We start from the raw sequence: 19,407 nt of genomic DNA on the forward strand, positions 1-19,407 counted from the left end.
TGATTACAAAGGCAGTACTGCAGTTCCTGCATAGTACTGGTGTATATAAGAGGATCTGAGTAGGTGAACAAACAAACCAGTGGAGGGCAGTAATACGCCTAGTAGCGTCTACACTGCCGGAAACCCTAAAAGAAGAAGAAGAAGAAGGTACGGTGACGTGCGGCGAGGAGGGCGTGCCAGCCGTGTGAGATGTCAGGCAGAAATGGCGCTCGGCGCGGTATTTTGAAACAATCGTGTCTTCTTCGTTTTGGGACATTTTTTGTGCACCAAGGACGCCGCATCGCATCCGATTCTCGTCGCCGGCGCGTGTGCTGAGACCTTGGAGAGCTGAAAACACGGCGAGCGGGGCAAAGTAAGACACGCCGGGGACGGGAGGCTTTTTGAAACGTGTTGTTGTTGTTGTACCCAACGTTAGGCTAGCGGTGCTAATGTTAGCGGAGCTTTCATCAAGTTCACTGCTCGGCTCAGGCTGTGGCTGCCGCGGCTCAGAGAGAGAGAGAGAGAGAGAGAGAGAGAGTCAGTTGTACACAAACTCCTGCTGGTTAGGAGGTTTGTTGTCATCGCTGCTGCTGGACGTTCTAGTCGATTCAATTAAATTCAAATGAGCATGAGAAAACATACAAGCAAGTGTCAAAAATATCATAAAAACGGTTGAAAATGGGAGAAGTATATACAGTTGGAGGAGGGTACAGTCAGTGTGGTGGTGCATGGGTCGTCGAAGAAAAGAGACGAAAAACAACAGAACTACTGGGAATTGAACTGTTCAATCGAAAATAGCCGGAACGCAAGAAATCCAACAGAAAATAACAGAACTGCGAGGAAAAATAGGTGAAAATAGCGAATTACAAGAACAGTGGAAGAAAATTGCGGATCTAAAAGCTTTGGGTTTGTAAATCGGCTACATTCTGTGAGCCATGCAGTCGTACGACTATGTATTAACCGGGCTTATTGTTATCATTAATAATAACCCCATAAACTCAATGGTAAGCTACTACCAAAGGGGACATGATACTTAAAGTACCCTTTGTGTAGATCTCAAAATGATAAACAACGTCTCCTTCGTTGCATGAGATACATATTTTAATTTGACTGCATCTGGAAGAATATTGATGATTTGACGGTGATAAGGTCATCATCATGCTACCATACTAATGAACTGCCCCCATAACCATTATCATGTCTGTCCTAAACGACTAGACCTATGATATCATGTTATGACATATCTGTAAACTAAACGTATTAATGGCGTAAAATATGCTGTGGTCATGCAGTGATAGGATTGTATCATTTAAAATGTCTTTATAATAATCAGCCCTGTATAAAAAACAGCTTTGGTTGGTCACACAGTTAAAGGACTCTAAAACTATTCATGAAAATGTACTAGAATCTCTCTCAAAATAAGTAGCTACACTACTACTTGCACTACAAAGTATATCTATTATCTGATTCTACTACATCGAATACTTTGTCTTGTTGGTATTGTTGCTGAGGATTTGTTAAGGGGGATTTACGACTGACATACAAATTAATTCTTGCTGGAGGTTGAGGATGGAGGATTCTCTCTTTGATGTGATGCTCAAACTGCACTCAGAACTCATCTGTTGTGTTATGTTGCGTCAAACGTGCCACTAAAATGTAGTGCATGTGAAGAATGTAGCCTTTGGTCGGTGGAAACAAATAGCCGAAATACTTTGGGATGGAAGCTACATCATTCTGAAAGTGTCAAGCTAGTAAACATAAAGCTACTTGGGAAATGTAGTTCAGTCGGTAGCTTTAGCTCCGTATAAGCTCCTAAGCTACTGCCCCCCAAAACACCGAAAGCTGCCGTTTAACAACACACTGGTGCATTTATTTAAATGTGTATTCTTATTGTTATTATTCATCATGGTGCGGTAGTACTACTGAACTATTAGCTGGACTAGCCGTGATGACGATGGAAAAATGGCGGATCTTTCGAAATCCAAACCCCGGCCCTGAAAATAGTAACAGTGTTTGCCCGTGTTTACAACACACAACAACACACCCTGTGTTTTGTCTCGTTGTTATTTTGTTGTTGCTTTAATAGTCAAACTACCTAAACTGTTGGATTGTGTGCGACTTTATAAATAAATAATGTGCGTCAGTAACAAAAGTGGAGGAAACCCCGATTTAAAGCTACCGGTAGGTTTGTTCCTCTCCGGGTTATCCTGGCTTTGAGAGGCCAAAGGGCTTCATTTTTAAAGCCTCGATTTACATTGCCTAGTGCGACGGTGCTTGCCTATTCCCTCGAAAAGAATGGATCTACAAGCTAGCAACGTGTCAGCTTGTAGATCTATTTTTTGTTCCGTGTGTTGCTAAAGTGTTGCTAAAAACAAAATAACGTAATTTATATTAAATTGAAGAAAGTGTCGACGTTGACTGAGAGAGACGTAGGTCTGCAGTCAGGACTAAGGAAACCACGTAGATAGAATCATGTCTGTTTTGATGAAATCATAGATATTCTGTTCTTGCAAGTTGGTGCATGGGATTCCATAAATAGCACAGTGAGTGAGCTAGCTGAAAATGTTAAGAGTTTGTAATGTTGTTGTTAAATGAAAAGCTACTTGTCTGCTGTGCTCATATAATCAGTCTCCATGGTAGTTCAGATAACATAGTTATTAACTCTTAACAGACTACTTTTAACTCTATTTTCAGGCGGAGGAAGCCTGAAAGTAGGCATATGTCAATTAATTATCCAGGGGATTGACTGGATTGTACGTGTGTGTTGCTGTATATCATCATATATGATGTATTGCTATGTTTTATTGTTCTTGCTCAATGTAAATCGCTCTGGATTAATGTCTGCTAAATGCCTAAATTGTAAAGTGTGTGTGTGACTGTGTGTGTCATGAAACCAGTGTATGATGCATATTAGGCTATGCAGTGCAGGAAATATTTATAGAACTAGACTAGTAATTAGTGCTGTCATGATTACAAATTTAAGTTGACAATTAATTATAAAATTATAATTATAGAAATAGCCAACATATACAATTGCATACGGGAAATGCAGGAATTTAAATACAGCTTTAAACAATTGTGTTTAACCACTTAAATCCTATACTCAGTTGACTGGATTCCCAAGTGCTCTATTCTAGGCAGCCCCCCTCCTATTTTTGAGGGGCTGAGCACGGAATGTGAGGATAAAAATTAAAAAGTGAGGACAGCTACCCTAGGGTAGGTACCCTCACAAAAAACATGCAGTAATCCTGGTCTCTAAACTGCCTCCACCTGACCAGCCGGGGTGCCTGATGGAGGGGAAAGGAACTGGTTGGAATAACGTGTTCCTTCCACGCGCTACGTCCAACCAGGGAAACTCCCCCCTGTCGGGTGTAAAGGAGCAACTTGGACACTCATGCATGAAGGAAGCATGAGTTCAATAGACTAGAGCACGCACATCCACTAACTAAACGCCAGGTGCTGGGCCGAGGCAAATAATAGAAAAGAAAATATAAAGGCCCGCTCGGCGCACACTGGACTAAGCTGAAGCTCCAAATCTCAAATATTTATTGAAGGTTTCCTTACACCAAAGTGTTATATTTGTGCTTTGGAGCTTAGTCCAGTGTGCAGACCTTATTTTCGTCATTTATGCACTTACCGTGCTAATGTCACCTGTAATTTAATTAGTTCATGAATCCAGCCACTGTTATCCAACTCTTTAGACTGCTTGAGACAGAACACCTACAGTAGTACTAGTAAGGTACTTAGCAGGTTGAAACAATGGACCGTCACCATTGATATGCATCCATGGTCGGTCATTCCTAGTGTTTCAAGCTGTGACACTCGGCGTCAATCGGCAGGTTTTGTTAGTGAGGTGCGAAAACTGAATGGCTGTGCGTGTGCAGGCTTGCGTGCATCTTCAAACTACCAGGGCGGTGCCCTGGAACGCCCTACCGTCAGCTCACCCCTGGTCACAGGGGTCTCTCTGTCAGTGTCTTCCCTGCTCTTTAATAAACAGAAAATACATTTACAGAGCTGGATGAGAGATATAGAGACTCCTGTTACTGAACAAACACTATATCCATATTTTCTATCAAATAATTTGTGTTTTAGAGAATATATTTCTGAACAAAAATCTGTGTTTCAACAGTAACCGAGAGGTCCAATTTTTGCAAGCATCATGGACGTGGTGTCGCCAGAGCTCAACAGTCTTCTTCCCGATGAGATCATGGACACAGAGGCCATCACCATGGACGAGGTCCCTCCACCACAAACCGGCGCTTCAGAGCCTGACGACGCACCGGTCCCAATGGACACAGACACTTCCATGGACAACTTGAGCCTCCGCTTGGAAGCTAGCCCCACGACTCAATCCACGCCAGTCCAGACCACCTCCACCACGACGGACTCCACGTCCATGCTCGGCACCGCCGGCACCGGGAGCCATCTCCTTCTCACCTCCTCTAGTGGCTGTTCGTTGCCTCTCACCCTCAGACCGGCCATGGCCATCTCTGCTGCGGCAACCACCAAAACGATAGACAGCTTGACCGGGACCAGTGTCACCACCATGAGTGGCCTGCAGAAGCTCTCGGCCCCTTTCACCATCTCCGCGGCGAACCACCAGATCATCCTCAACAAGGTGGCGTCGTCTCAAGCCACAGAGGCGACAAAGTCTCTGGGCACGGCGACCCAATTTATCAAGCAGGACGGGCAAAAACTGTTGGTCACAGCCATAGGAAAGTCTGGGCAACCTATTGTGCTCCAGTTGCCCCACGCGAGCAGCAAGCCTGGCTTGGGCCAGGCCTTGGGAGACGGCAAGCCCCAGGGCCCCCAGTTTAAGGTGGTGACAATTGGAGGAAGGTCTGAGCTGAAGCCTGTTATGGGGAACACAACGAATGCGATGACCACGCTACAGGCCCAGCAGCTGAAGACTGTGCAGGTAAGACATATGGATTCCTTTTAATCTCCATATTCTATTTCTAACCTTTTATTTATTTATATATATTTCATTTTATATATATATATATATATATATATATATATATATATATATATATATATATATATATATAAACGCCCTACTTGATCATACAACAACGTCACACAAAAAGCCTCAAAAGTAGCACATTTGCAAGCTCAAAATATGGCATGAAGCAATCCGCTTTGAGCTTGTAGATCTGTTACTTTTGCCGTTTTTTAATTTGAATCATGAAAAATTTGTTTGGACATATGAGGTTTACTTTCCACCCGGCAGAGATGATTTGTATAATCGGCTTCATGTCATAACGCAGGGGTTCTCAACCCGTGGGTCGCGACCCCTCGGGGGGTCGCCAAATTATTTTAGGGGGTCCCCAAATTATTTTCAAAAAAAAAAAAAAAAAAAAAGATTTTGTTTTTTAATTGTTTTTTCACGATTTTTCAAAAATAGCAGACCTACAAGCTCGTAGCGCGCCACTCAGTGGCGCGCTATGAGCTTGTAGATCTGCTATTTTTAAATAGCTAAATTAAAACACCAAAAGGGGTTCCCGCCCAAAATGGTTTAAGGTTATTGTAGCAGTCAATTTATATTGGGGGTCCCGAGACGTTGCCAAAGCATTTTCGGGGGTCCCCGGCCAAAAACGTTGAGAACCCCCTGTCATAACGGGTTAATTCACTTAATTTACAGACTAAGCAATAACCACTTGAGTCTGATTGAATACTTTTAAACACTTTGCAGGAAAAAAGCACAGGAAAGTACAGTTCAATACAAGGTCTTCTAAGAGGATTTATAACCCAAGAAAGCCTATGGCTTTCTTGTGGGGTCCTTAATATTCAATTCATAGGAAATAGCCAAACAAGCAATGCCGATGTGGATCTCTTCCATCAACCATCACACTCTCAAACATCAGCTATAGAAACATCCTTTCAAGTTGTCTTGAATAATCCCTTTACAGATTGCCCAGAAAAAACAGCTTACGTCTACAGCACCGATCAAGTTCATCATCACTAAAACGGTGAACAGCAAAGGGCTGACTGCTACCACATCGGTATCTCCTGTCATTGCAGGTAATTATGTTGGATTTCATTCTGATACAGTATGTGATTCTTTCCCAATGTTTGTTAATTAATGTACAGTCACACTGATGTCCCATTTTCGGCGCATTAAAGTGAATTAAGACAGAGCTGTAGTTTTATTATGTTTACTTGTTATTAAAAGCGTAATCATTTATTTTAGAATGATGGGTAACATTTGTGCTTGTTGAAAAAAATAACTGCCTAGTGGCGACAGTCACTTTGAAAAGTGCAAAGGTAGAATTGTTCTGTTCATGAATAGCCAGTAATATTTAATGAACAACCCGAAACTGCAAACTCCCACTTGCCCCCAAACCTTTTAATTACCTGCCAGTGCTACGGGCAATTGGGTAACTGTTAGTGTCAACCCCATGTATCCCCATCTTTGATTTCTTGTCTTAGGCCGGGTCCTAACTCAGAGCACCCCAATGATGACTCCAAGGACTATTACCATCTCGGAGCCCCTCAACACCAGTCTACAAAGTCTGGCCAACAAAAAGATTGCCATCTCACCCCTCAAGAGTCCCAGCAAAGTAAGTTCAATATTTACCCCTCCTGGGATCCTGGAACTTGCTTGTCACCACGGCTGTCTCTACACTGCACTGATGTGTGGCCACTGGCCAGCTGCAGAGCCTGATGCACAGGAGATACTTAGGTTTCTGTATGCACTGGAAGTTTCAAAAACAGCAGATCTACAACGCATTGTGCTGTGATGCATTGTGGGCTTGTAAGAAAGATTTTCTGTTTTTGCCAGGTGCGCCTGCACTACATGTTCACCTACCCTACACTTTTTCATGATTGGCTGCCTCTACGCCAAGCCAATGGGAGACTTACCCATAAAACCCATAGTACGAACTGAATAAAACCCATACTCTGAACGGCATAAAACCCATACTCTGTAGTCTGAACACTGCAACGTGAAGCCGTGAGCTAACTGAGGCAAAGGCTGTGGCACACAAACTGACTAGATGTTCATAAACGAGCGCTTGCTGCACCTGGCCGTTATGACTGAGTAATTTTAGTTTTTTAATAATTTATACTTTTGTGGTGAAATGGCTCAATGGTTACAGTAAGTGGGTAAATGCTATATTATTCCTGCGCTGGCTGTCACCCTAAATGAGTACAGTAAATGGTTCCCAAATCTTTCATCTCATGACCGCAAAGATACATTTGGTGTTACTGTCTCCCCAGGACCCAAACTTACAAAATCCAATAATTTGATGACCGGCGGAGTCTGCTCAATTGGGTCTCCTACTGAGCAGCCACCTGGCTAGAATTAAAATAACACTATGTTTGTAGTCCCAGAGTTCTTATTTATAATGCATGTATTTTTAGTCTTTTGTTGCAACTCATGTCTGAGTCACAGACTCACACCATACTAGTAATGTTTATTTTGCATCAACACAGCATTTTCTTTCCGTAGCGATGCGGTAGCCTCTCTGTCTGCATCGATACGTGTATTGACGCGGAGTATGATATAACATAATGCCGTATAGAGTTTTGAGCACAGCCTTGTTTGTTTGTTCCAGTTGACTGTTGTGTCCGTGGCCTCCTCCCAGACCCCGAACGCCTGTCAGAAGTCTATGACATTGCCTGTCAACGTGGCCCTGGGCCAGCAGATCCTGACCGTGCAGCAGTCTACCTCCACTTCCCCAGCCAAGGTGGTCTCCAGTCAGTCTGCAACACAAGTATGTTAAGCACTTCAAGTTCATTCTAAGACAAAGACTAAAATGAGTTGGAAGTAATGCATCACCTAACGCCGTTTCGATCTATGAAATTGAAATCTATGAAAAAGTTTAATCTGCAAACTATTCTATACAATAATTATGTATGTAGTGTGTGTCTCTACTTCATCTCTCTCTCAGCCAAGTTGGCCTGAACATTGCTAGTGTGGCTTTCACATTGTTTCAAACAAATCAGAGATTAGGACTTGGCCCAACACCATTCTTCATCCGTGAAATTGTATTTTGCTTGAATCCATGTCGTCTCTTTTCTCTGTACTTTTACCAGACTATAAAAACGATGCACACGGTGACATCCACTCCGGGCGGACATTACAAGACCATCATCCCTCTGAACAACCAGCCCAACGTGCAACAGATTCAGGTGCCGGGCAGTCGCTTCCACTACGTCCGCCTGGTCACAGCCACATCCAGCATTACTGGACAGACGTGCAGTCCCAGCACCAGCTCTATGCAAACAGGTAACACAATTTAAAATCAAAAAGTAGAAATTAAAATTCCAAAAAGGTGTGTGCCAATTTCTTTATTGGCACACACCAAAAAGTAGAAATAAAAATTCCAAAAAGGTAGCATATCCAAACTTTTAAATAAATGGCGGACAAATTACCCACATTTCCATTTCTTTATTGGCACACGCCAAAAAGGAACGAACATTCAGGTAACACAATTATTCAACATTTTTCAAATACTTTCACAAATGCAATAAAAAAAAATAGCAGATGTACAAGTGAGTGCATCGTGAGTCATACTGTGTATATATTGGCCGCTATTTATGAATAAAACTAAAACACGCTACCTGATTATTGAGTGAATTAATCAGTAAAAGTACTCGATAGAACAATTACTAAGACAATAATGGACAGTTGTAGCCCTAGATGGAATCACTAGTGAGCTAACCTATTAAAATTGGGAATTTTCTTATTTTTGTGTTGGCTATTTAAAAAAAAAAGAAACGGACACACAAGCTTCATGCCGCACTGCGAGCTTGTACATCTGCTATTTTTGAAATGTTTTGAGAAATCATGAAAGTGTGAGAACTACCGATCTATACGGCATTTGTGGAATCTGCCTCAGGTTTTAGTCGGCTAATGTTACTGACCGGTGTGCTAAATAATGTTCAGTGTTGAAGTTGCAGTTTGTTGTGATGCTATGCTTCTGACTCTGTCCCACAACTAAACACCACGGTGGTCAATGTTATGGTGATGCTATGCTTCTGTCCCACAGTTAAACCCATGGTGGTCAATGTTATGGTGATGCTATGCTTCTGTCCCACAGCTAAACCCATGGTGGTCAATGTTATGGTGATGCTATGCTTCTGTCCCACAGTTAAACCCATGGTGGTCAATGTTATGGTGATGCTATGCTTCTGTCCCACAGCTAAACCCATGGTGGTCAATGTTATGGTGATGCTATGCTTCTGTCCCACAGCTAAACCCATGGTGGTCAATGTTATGGTGATGCTATGCTTCTGTCCCACAGCTAAACCCATGGTGGTCAATGTTATGGTGATGCTATGCTTCTGTCCCACAGCTAAACCCATGGTGGTCAATGTTATGGTGATGCTATGCTTCTGTCCCACAGCTAAACCCATGGTGGTCAATGTTATGGTGATGCTATGCTTCTGTCCCACAGCTAAACCCACGGTGGTCAATGTTATGATGATGCTATGCTTCTGTCCCACAGCTAAACCCATGGTGGTCAATGCAGGCGCAGTACGGATGTCTGTCCCAATCATCCCGGCACAGACCATGAAACAGGTTAGTAGCGGTGTTGATTTTGAGTCTTTTGAATAAAACATGAACTCCATTTAGTTTTAGTCACATTTTGGTTATCTGAAATGTTTTCATTTGAGTCTAGTTTTAGTCGACTAAATATACAGTTGATTTGGTCAACAAAAGATTATTTCGGTGGGCCTCGATGGCGTCGTAATGGCAGATTTTACACTTGGTTGCATGCTGAAAATAGCAGGTGTTGAGAATCACCGATATAGACATTCTCTTTCTACTAAGCTTTCAATCAGTGTCATTCATGGTCAGTGTTTTTCCTCTTCGTCCTCAGGTGGTCGCCAAGCCCTTAACGTCAGTAACCCAGGTAGTGACCACAACCCAGACGCCCCAGCGCCTGATCATGCCCGCCACGCCGCTGGCCCAGATCCAGCCCAACTTCACCAACCTCCCTCCGGGCACCGTCCTGGCGCCGGCTCCCGGTGGAGGCAACATGGGCTATGCGGTCGTGCCAGCGCAATATGTCACACAAGTTAGTGTTTGTGCCTCACAATACCGCCATACAACATGTATTCTATGTTTGTTAGCAAAAGTTGCAGATCTACAAGCTGGAAACTCCTTGCTTTCTGAGCTGATCTGCTACTTTTGATGTTTTTGTGTGACGTGTAGTGTGATTAAGTAGGGTGTTAATCTACAGGGGGAAAAACACAAAAAGTTAGATATGGAGATAAGAGGTGTGTGTGTGTGTGTGTGTGTGTGTGTGTGTGTGTGTGTGTGTGTGTGTGTGTGTGTGTGTGTGTGTGTGTGTGTGTGTGTGTGTGTGTGTGTGTGTGTGTGTGTGTGTGTGTGTGTGTGTGTGTGTGTGTGTGTGTGTGTGTGTGTGTGTGTGTGTGTGTGTGTGTGTGTGTGTGTGTTGCCGACAGACGGTGACTTGAGCAAAGTTACCTTCAGTCGACCTCCGAGTTATGTTCTGATAGGGACAGAATCGTAAATGATCGTCCCCCCCGTAGTCTCGGTACCTCCGCGACTTATTTTCTTTCTGTGACGGGGGGGGGGGGGGGGGGCAGGAGGTGAACTCGAAGAAAATGAGCACTCCCTTTTTCAATCAGTTGTACTGTACTGTAACATATTTAAGTGTGACGTTGTAATGATATACCCATGTTTACGTCTCACACAGATCCAGCAGTCACCGTTTGTTTCCATGGCCAGCAGTTCTGCTTTCTCCACCCCGACCAGCATCCAGACTCAGGCCAGGCTGCCCCTCAATGGGTAAGTTTTGCATGCTAGGCACACCCGGGTTTGGGTGTGTTTGACCAATTTCAACTAGTCCTGTTGCATCACGCTTTTTATGCAAGCGTCACCTCAAAGCATGTCATTTCGTTCAGGTTGTCAGCGGCAGATACGACGTCGAGACCAAGAAAACCGTGCAACTGCACCAAGTCGCAGTGTCTCAAACTGTAAGTACAAACGACATAAATACAGAAGTGGAAATATCTATGGCGGTGGTTCTGTAACTCAGGGGGCTTCAACAGGGGTTTCCGGGACTCCTAGTGGAGGGGTTATGTCTGAAAATTCACACACAAATCCAACATGATAGTGCTGTCAAACAAGCTATGAAATCTATGTAAAAGTTGAATCACACAAATGTTATACAGTATATTATAGTAGGGGTCCCTGCTTCATCTCTCTCAGCTAAGGGGACGTGGTCCTTGGGCTGAAAAACGTTGAAGACCCCTGCTCTCTAACATTTCAAGGACCCACTTAACTTTGAGTGCTTACCAAACCATTTTGGAACCACCTCAAGTAACCCTGAAGATCTCTGGACCTCCACCATGAGAAATACCGATCTATGCTTAACATTGTAATAAATGACAATGGAATTGTGTAATATATGACACGACACCCACTGTTTTCTTTGCAGATACTGTGACTGCTTTGCGAACGGAGAGTTCTGCAGCAACTGTAACTGCAATAACTGCTTCAACAACTTGGAACACGAAACGGAGCGACTTAAAGCCATCAAGGTGAGGACCCCCGTTCGACTCCTGATCCTGACGACCTTTGCTGCGTGTCATTCCCCATCTCTCTCTCTCTCCCCATGTTCTGTCAGACTACTGTATCTATCGATAAAGGCAGAAAAAAAGCCCCCAAAATATCGTCCTTTTAATAAATAATACATTTTTATTACGTTTTCAACCTTTTGTCAAAATCATTCCAAAATGGCCAATCTACAAGGTCTTAACAGCGTCAGCAGCTGTTATTTATGGAGATTGTAGATCGGCTATCATTTGAACAGCTCAAATATAAAATAGGGCTTAATGTATGTTTTGTAATAACAATTTATATATACAAGTCAAGTTTTAAAGTATTTGTAGTGGAGTAAAGAAAATGTACAATGTTTGCCTCTGAGATGTGTAGAAGTTAGAAGTAAAGTATTGAGAAATGGAAATACTCAAGTAAAGTAAAAGTACCTCAGAATCAAACTTAAGCACAGTACTTGAGTAAATCTACTTTCCACCACTTGCGAGGGCCCACTTCATTTTGTTGTTGTAACAGACCAAATTGCTTCATGATATACATGTCAATGTGAATTTTGTTTTTTATTCTTTCATAGACCTGTCTAGACCGAAATCCAGAGGCCTTCAAGCCTAAAATCGGTAAAGGCAAACAGGGAGAATCAGACCGCAGACACAGCAAAGGCTGCAACTGCAAACGATCAGGCTGTCTGAAGAACTACTGCGAGTGCTACGAGGTGAGCCCTGAGTCCACCCCAACCCTCATAAAGTTGGTCATTTCAGGCAGTGCACATAGACAACAAAGGGTGCTTGAGCCCCTGCCCTTTTACCCGTCTGTAGAAAACTACCCTGGCCTCTCCAGGCCATGAATGCTGCATTTACTATGGTTGAACACAACATTTTGCGTTGAAAGAATTTGTTTAGAAATCCATGTCGTACGCCGCATCTTGTAGATCCGCAATTTCGGAACTTCAGCCCCTGCCTTTTTGGTACATTTGGTTCCATTTGCACATAGATCCAGAACGCCTCAAGGATCCCACGTTGAGCGGCGCTGTTCTGGACCAGTGGTTCTCAACCTGTGGGTCGGGGGTCCCCAAATGAGAGTGAAAAAAGGCGAAAATAGCTGATCTGAATGATCAGCTATTTCCACCATTTTTGTCTCCACCAGGCCGAAGGCATGGGGAGAGAGTATGTTTTGCACTCCGTCCGTCCGTCCGTGTGTGTGTCCGTCCGTCCTTCCGTCTGTGAACAGCTAATCTCCGGCACTAACCCACACACTCCCTGGATGCCAACGATGAACCTCTGCCCCAAAGTTTTTGGACAGTACACCTACAGATTTTGTCCAAACATCACGCAAATTGGTACACAGTCTCTCTAGAGCCAATCAACGAAATTGGTCTTTCAGATTTCTCAGACTCCATCCTGATTGGCTAAGATTGGCTTCCAAAGTTTGCAGGAGTGCTCAGTTTCAAACAAAATACTGCAAATCATGAACACATCGTGTGATTTCCGTAAAATTGTGCACGGACATTCCCACTAGGCCGAGGAAGAAATGCCACATGAACATTTTCAACTCAGCCTCATGGTGGCGCTATAACTGGCCGAAAAGTGTTTTTACCTCTAACTGCACGGATCTGTGGATAACTTTGTATGCCAACTCCCTAGAGGCCAAGGAAAAACCTTTGCCTGGAATTTTTCACATCTGCTCTTTATAGCGCCACCAGGAGGCCGACATATGTAAAACACATTTTCTAATATTACCAAATTTCACACAAATCGGTACACATGCTCTCCATAGTCATGAGATCAAGACGGGTTTGTTTGATTTCTCATAATCCACCCTCATTGGCTACAATTGGCTTCTAAACTTTTCAGGAGTAGCCCGCTTTGTACCCGTTTTGTACAATCGCCACAACTACTCAACGCAGCGTCCGATTGTGGTGAAACTGTGCATGCATATTCCCACTAGGCTTTGGAAGAAATGCCACTTGACAGTTTTCAAATCCGCCTCATGGTGGCGCTACAACAGGCCAAGCCGCGTCACTCACACTCACACACACACACACACACACACACACACACACACACACACACACACATTTATATTGCTCCTAAACATTTTGCCAAACATCACACACACTCCTATCGTCCTGGTGGAGACCTGTGCCCAGAAGGGCACTTTTTCTAGTTCTCTGTGGAACCAAGTCAAACTAAATGCAATACCTCAACTCCTACAGATATGATTTTGTTTTGGGGGGGGTAACCCATGGTGTACAGACTGATAAAACCTGACCCTTTCCTCTCTTTCCCTCCACCCACCCACCCACCCACAAGGCAAAGATCATGTGTTCGTCGATCTGCAAGTGCGTCGGCTGTAAGAACTTTGAGGAGAGTCCGGAGAGGAAGACGCTGATGCACCTGGCGGACGCGGCCGAGGTCCGCGTGCTGCAGCAGACGGCCGCCAAGACCAAGCTGTCCTCGCAGATCTCCGACCTGCTGCTCAGGACAGCGCCCGTCATCGCAAGTGGAGGCGGACGGTAGGCCCCGTCACCGTGAATCGCCTAATCGCAATTATTTGAGATAATCGTCATAATAGTTTCCATCATGTGAAATTGTTTATACATCTTACCTGGATTGCGCCCCCCCCCCCCCCCCCCCAATTCTGGATTCCACAAATCTGCCCTGTGCAATTTTTCATTCACGAAGCCTAAAAGGCAAACAAAAAATGTTTTTATTCATTATGTACCAATGTGCAATGCCAAAAAACACAATTAAATCGTTAATTGCAATTATTTGTATGAAAATGTATCGTCAACTTTGTGACAGCCCTAGCAGAAGGTAATATTTATTTCTGCCTAACATGCGTTTAACCCATTTAGACCTGAGGACGCATGTGTGTCATATTATAGCTTTAAACCCATTTTGGGCGGGAACCCCTTTTGGTGTTTTAACTAAGCATTATGTTATGCTTTAGCTATTGAAAAATAGCAGATCTACAAGCTCATAGCGCGCCACCGAGTGGCGCGCTATGAACTTGTAGGTCTGCTATTTTTGAAAAATCGTAAAAATGCGGCACAAATCTTGGAATATATATTCTTTCAGAGCAAACGTTTTTTTTATTTTGACGTCAGGCCTGAATGGGTTAAAGCTGGATTCTATTCTATTTACATTGCGCTGAATGTGTGAGCTTGTAGATCTTATCTCTATACCGCGCTCTGAACCACTCTGGTGCGTTGTTGTCAAAATAAACCGTTCATTAACCCGTTTCGACCTGAGGCAGAAACGTCTAAATCCTGTTTTTCTGAAACCGGTTTCCATCTCTCAGTTGGAAACCTCATATGTACAAAACGGTTACTTTTCAGGATTCAAATTCTAAAATGGCAAAAGTAGCAGATCGACGTGCTCGCGACACGTTTCGAGCTTGATACTTTTGTGTGACGCTGTAGCGTGATCAAGGGCGTTAATTTACGCAAAAAAATATATATATATTGTTACAATATGGAGATGTGAGGTTTCTGCCCGACAGCAATGATATATTGCTTATACAGTTGGGTGCCACCGATATTGTCCCTTAATATCATTTGACCCATTTAGGCCTGACCTCAAAATTTAAAAAAAATCCTTCTAAATCCTCCAGTTTTCTGAAATAAATATTTTCACGATTTTTCAAAAATAGCAGACCTACAAGCTCGTAGCGCGCCACTCGGTGGCGCGCTATGAGCTTGTAGATCTGCTATTTTTCAATAGCTAAATTATAACATAATGTTTAAAACACCAAAAGGGGTTTTGCGCAGATCACGCAAACCTCAGCAAAAAGAAAAGGACAATATCGATGGCCTCCAACTGTACATGGCAACATTTAAAATGACACTGCTGCTTTCCTGCATTGCATGGGTAAAATCAAAATCGGAAGTAAATGTTTTGTATTTTTCATATGCCTCAAGAAAGGTGGCAGACATTTCATCAATAACGAGCAGTATTGATGAAGGCAATTGAATCCATTCAATTAAAGCATGAATGGCCTTACACACTGGGAGGGTGGAGAACAAACCATCCCAAAAGGCATTTACAAGCAAATACTATTTTAGAAAGAATTATGAAGATGGAAGAGATGCATGCATGAAATAGTTCTTTTTTCATAGTAATGCCACAAATAAATGAATGAAATAAATGAGCTTGTGGATCTGCTAGTTTTTTAATACTTTTGTGTGACGCTGTAATATGATCAAGTAGGGTCGTTAATTTACACACAAAACACATTGAATATCATGTAATTAATCTTGCCGTTTCCTTTCCTCTCCTCCCACAGGCTGCCCTACACATTTGTGACAAAGGAGGTGCTTGAGGCGACATGCGAGTGTCTGCTGGAACAGGCCAAGAAGGCAGAGGCCAACCAGCAGCCAGAGGCCGAGGCGGAGCGGCTGATCCTGGAGGAGTTTGGACACTGCCTCATGAGGATCATCAGCTCGGCGGGGAAGGCCAAAACAGACTGTGCTTCCATCAACTGCTAGGCCTGGCTCTCTGGCTCTCTACTGCCAACCCAGCAGTAGGGAACCAGCGGTATTATAAATTTGAAAAGTGGAATGATAATCTCAGGCTTGTTGTCCTCTGAGAGGGGGAAAAGTAATGAATGGATGCAAGGATGCGTTCAGTTATGGATCTTTATTAAAAAGGCCTCTTTTGGCCTTGATTTTAAGAAGAGCTTCTCTTCCCAATCAGAGTGTCGGTTTTTGTTTTTAGCCCAAGAACCCTCCCAAAACTTCAACCAACAGACTTTGTGATTGTTACCTGGTTTGAAGTCTGGAGCTCATTGGGCGACACTGGACGTGGTGTTATTGACTTTGTTGCATTGAGGGATCACAATTTCCCCTGAGAACACTGACGGCCTCTCAGGGACGTGGTGTACGCCGGACACTCAAGGCGACGTGCCGAGGCAAACGAGAACTGAGATTAGGATGTGTCCCGGTGGCTCCGTTGGGAAGACCACCATACTCATGGACTGAAATTGAACTCGTGAATGTTTGTCGAATATCGTTTGACGGAATTGACGCTTACCCCCTACAGCTTTGTTTCTGCTCTGTCAGAGAAAGCAGAAATGCCTTAACATAACTGATTTGTATTATGCAGGATGAAATTATCATTTTCGGTTTGTTTTTTGTTTTTTTTTGGGGGGGGGGGGTTGTTTTACAACTGCGTTGTTAGTCATTCATAAAACTCTTTGTGTAGAATCAACATGGGAGAATTTTAATGCAAAGAAAGGTAAAATACCGTATTAACAGTAAACCAGGGTGTAGTTATTATATCCCATGTAGTTGGCATGTAACTTGCAAAAAAAATGCATCACACTACGTTATGCTTGCTCACATGCTCCGCAGTTGAGTGTATCAGAATAGAAAAAGTAACTGCAGCACGTGACGTGAGAAACAGCACTGTACTAGTTTTTTTTCTTTCTTTACAGAAACGGTTCTCAAGCTTCTCAACAGTCGTGTTCTCTATCATAGGCTTACATAACAAAATGTTTATTTTTAAACAAATCTTATTTTTACCAGAAAAAGCATCTTCCAGATTATGTACATTTTTAAATAACTGCTTACGGACATGACAATTTGTTCCAAGGACGTACGTGTGTGTGTGTGTGTGTGTGTGTGTGTGTGTGTGTGTGTGTGTGTGTGTGTGTGTGTGTGTGTGTGTGTGTGTGTGTGTGTGTGTGTGTGTGTGTGTGTGTGTGTGTGTGTGTGTGTGTGTGTGTGTGTGTGTGTGTGTGTGTGTGTGTGTGTGTGTGTGTGTGTGTGTGTGTGTGTTATCCCGCGTCAGCCTTGTTTGTGGTTTCTATTATCCCCCTTTTAAAAAAAAGAGTACCCGTATCCATGGTGACATGATGAGGAAAAAGGTCAAACAGACTTGTGTAACTGCATTCTTCATACATTTAGTGTGTTTTCTATAATCTGAATTTTGCAGTTAAATTCTTTATTTATTTGTGTGTGTGTGTGAAGTTGACCATTGCAGAATGGTGATGTTTGGGCTGGTACCGCTGCTGAAGGCAAGTTGGTAGTTAGTTATGCGTGACTGTGTAAAGCGGTGGTTCTCAAACCTTTTAATTTCAAGGAACCTGGGGTTTGGTATGCAATAGGCCACTTGGCCACGGACCTTCCCTTTGTACACTGGCAGAGTTATAAAACTCGGAAGTCCCTCAATGATTTGGTTCCAAACTATCAATCATTTTGCCCGGGGACCCCCTGGAACACCACTCTAGGTCTGGTCTCCTGGGGGTCCCTGGACCCCACTTTGAGAACCACCGATGTAGAGTCAGTCAAGTAAAAGGCCTGACCGTTGTGCCAGTGTCGTGCACTTAAAATTGCAGATCTACAAGCTCACAATGTGTCAAGGTGTCGTTTTGTGCGCTTGTAGATCGATCTATTTTGAGCACACAACCAAGTACAAATCAGGGGTATGGGAGAGGTCAGAGAACGCCACACAGGTTGTCAAATTCAATAAATTCATTACACAGAACTCGATACACCTGCTGTATTGCTCTACTACAACCAAATTTGTGAATGAACCCCCGAGATTAGGGCTGGGTGAAATGACTGCTATTTTTTTTTTGTGCCATTGTACAGTAGGCCTAAGTATATGGTTATACTAATTAAGTCAATTATAAAAAAAGATTAGAATGTCAATTTGTGGATTTATATATCAATTACAAAACATCCCCTCAAAAAAAGTTTTCTATATATTTTCAGTTAATTGCCCAGCCCTAGAATGAATTGTCTACTGGTTGGTGTCACAGACTTAAGTGGTGTTTCTATTTGGTTGCCTATCATTTCATTTTGTATTCGACTATGGCGAGGAAAAGATTGACTAATACTAATTGCACTAGGTCGTGAAATTTGTGGTTAAGTTTCTTGGTAGGTTTTTTAGAATGCTTTGAGGTGTTGATATACATTTTGGACTAGTGTTATTTTAGTGACCATTGCAGCATTGTTGTTGTTTATATGGTGACATTTAGAAAAACCTTGATCATTGCAAAAGAATATATATGTATATTTTAATTTTAAAACAAAGTGGTGGGAAAGTTGAAATCTACACGAGGCAACGGTCGGTCACCTATAGAAACATCTCCAACTAAAACAATGACGAATCAAAATGACAAAGACAAGTGAATTGAGCAAACTAAATGTAAAAAACAAAGAAAAATAAATGTGTAAACCAATTGTTGAATAAAGACCTTAAGTAAATTATGGAGGATGTTTATATATGGTATATTGATACTATATTCATATATAATACAGATTCGGGTGTCACTTGAGTTAAAGACTTTTGCCACACTGGGCAAGACTTACGTTGTTAATTGTCTAAACCAGGGGTTTTCAACCATTATGTATTTGAGCCATGGACCACCATTTGACCTCTGACAAGGAAAAAATATTTCGTTTTTCATTTGATATTATTTTGTTCACAATTCCATGCTGTATTGATGCTACTACCATAGGAGAGACAACAGGCGTTGATCAAAATAACAACTATTCTCCATTCTATAATTGTGTCGACTTCTTGTAAATAAAGTAATGCAGATGTTTAACAATAATTTAACTTGTGTGTACAATGAAACCAAATAGACCCATAAGGGTCCATTTGATTTCTTTGTACAGTCAAGAGTGTAGCTTTTTGCGGGTTAAATAGGCCTAGTTCTATCTGCACAGTGCACAGTAAAAATGCAAGTGGAGAATCAAGTATGTTGGTCATAGTTACAGTTGGCAAACAATACTCCCCCAGAGAACACATTGACACTGATGGTACACTCCACAAACAGAATTCAAAATAGTAAGGTTATTGTAAAAGCTCTTTTGATTCTCAGATCTGGCTGTTACTAAGGTGTAGAAGGGGTTACTTCATGGTGTTTGCCATGACGGCAACCAG

General features: G+C 42.7%; 1 protein-coding gene across 3 annotated transcripts; it reads left to right on the forward strand.

Moving 5' to 3' along the window:
• The first annotated feature begins 94 nt into the window (after positions 1-94).
• lin54 (lin-54 DREAM MuvB core complex component) lies at positions 95-19,024 on the forward strand. 3 transcript variants are annotated; one of them, XM_079525130.1, is made up of 14 exons: positions 95-352; positions 4,109-4,897; positions 5,892-6,003; positions 6,412-6,542; positions 7,539-7,697; positions 8,020-8,212; positions 9,435-9,508; positions 9,810-10,007; positions 10,653-10,744; positions 10,861-10,932; positions 11,397-11,499; positions 12,090-12,227; positions 13,825-14,027; positions 15,800-19,024. In XM_079525130.1, exons 2-14 carry the CDS (start codon positions 4,139-4,141, stop codon positions 15,999-16,001), a joined length of 2,436 nt encoding a protein of 811 aa, XP_079381256.1. In that variant the 5' UTR covers positions 95-352; positions 4,109-4,138; the 3' UTR covers positions 16,002-19,024. The 3 variants fall into 3 exon arrangements, with proteins under 3 accessions (XP_079381256.1, XP_079381257.1, XP_079381258.1); XM_079525131.1 differs by lacking the exon at positions 95-352 and adding an exon at positions 2,028-2,160; XM_079525132.1 differs by lacking the exon at positions 95-352 and adding an exon at positions 2,504-2,522.
• Positions 19,025-19,407: the final 383 nt, after the last annotated feature.

This window comes from Electrona antarctica, assembly GCF_951216825.1.
Source record: "Electrona antarctica genome assembly, chromosome: 16".
In the NCBI taxonomy this organism is placed as follows: Eukaryota; Metazoa; Chordata; class Actinopteri; order Myctophiformes; family Myctophidae; genus Electrona; species Electrona antarctica.

What these genes read in the sequence shown, in the direction of transcription:
- lin54 (XM_079525130.1), top strand. Translation starts at nt 4,139, where the DNA reads ATGGACGTGGTGTCGCCAGAGCTCAACAGTCTTCTTCCCGATGAGATC. An exon ending in CACCAGCTCTATGCAAACAG is followed by an intron (nt 8,213 to 9,434) that starts GTAACACAATTT and finishes TCTGTCCCACAG; the next exon opens with CTAAACCCATGGTGGTCAAT. An exon ending in CGGCACAGACCATGAAACAG is followed by an intron (nt 9,509 to 9,809) that starts GTTAGTAGCGGT and finishes CTTCGTCCTCAG; the next exon opens with GTGGTCGCCAAGCCCTTAAC.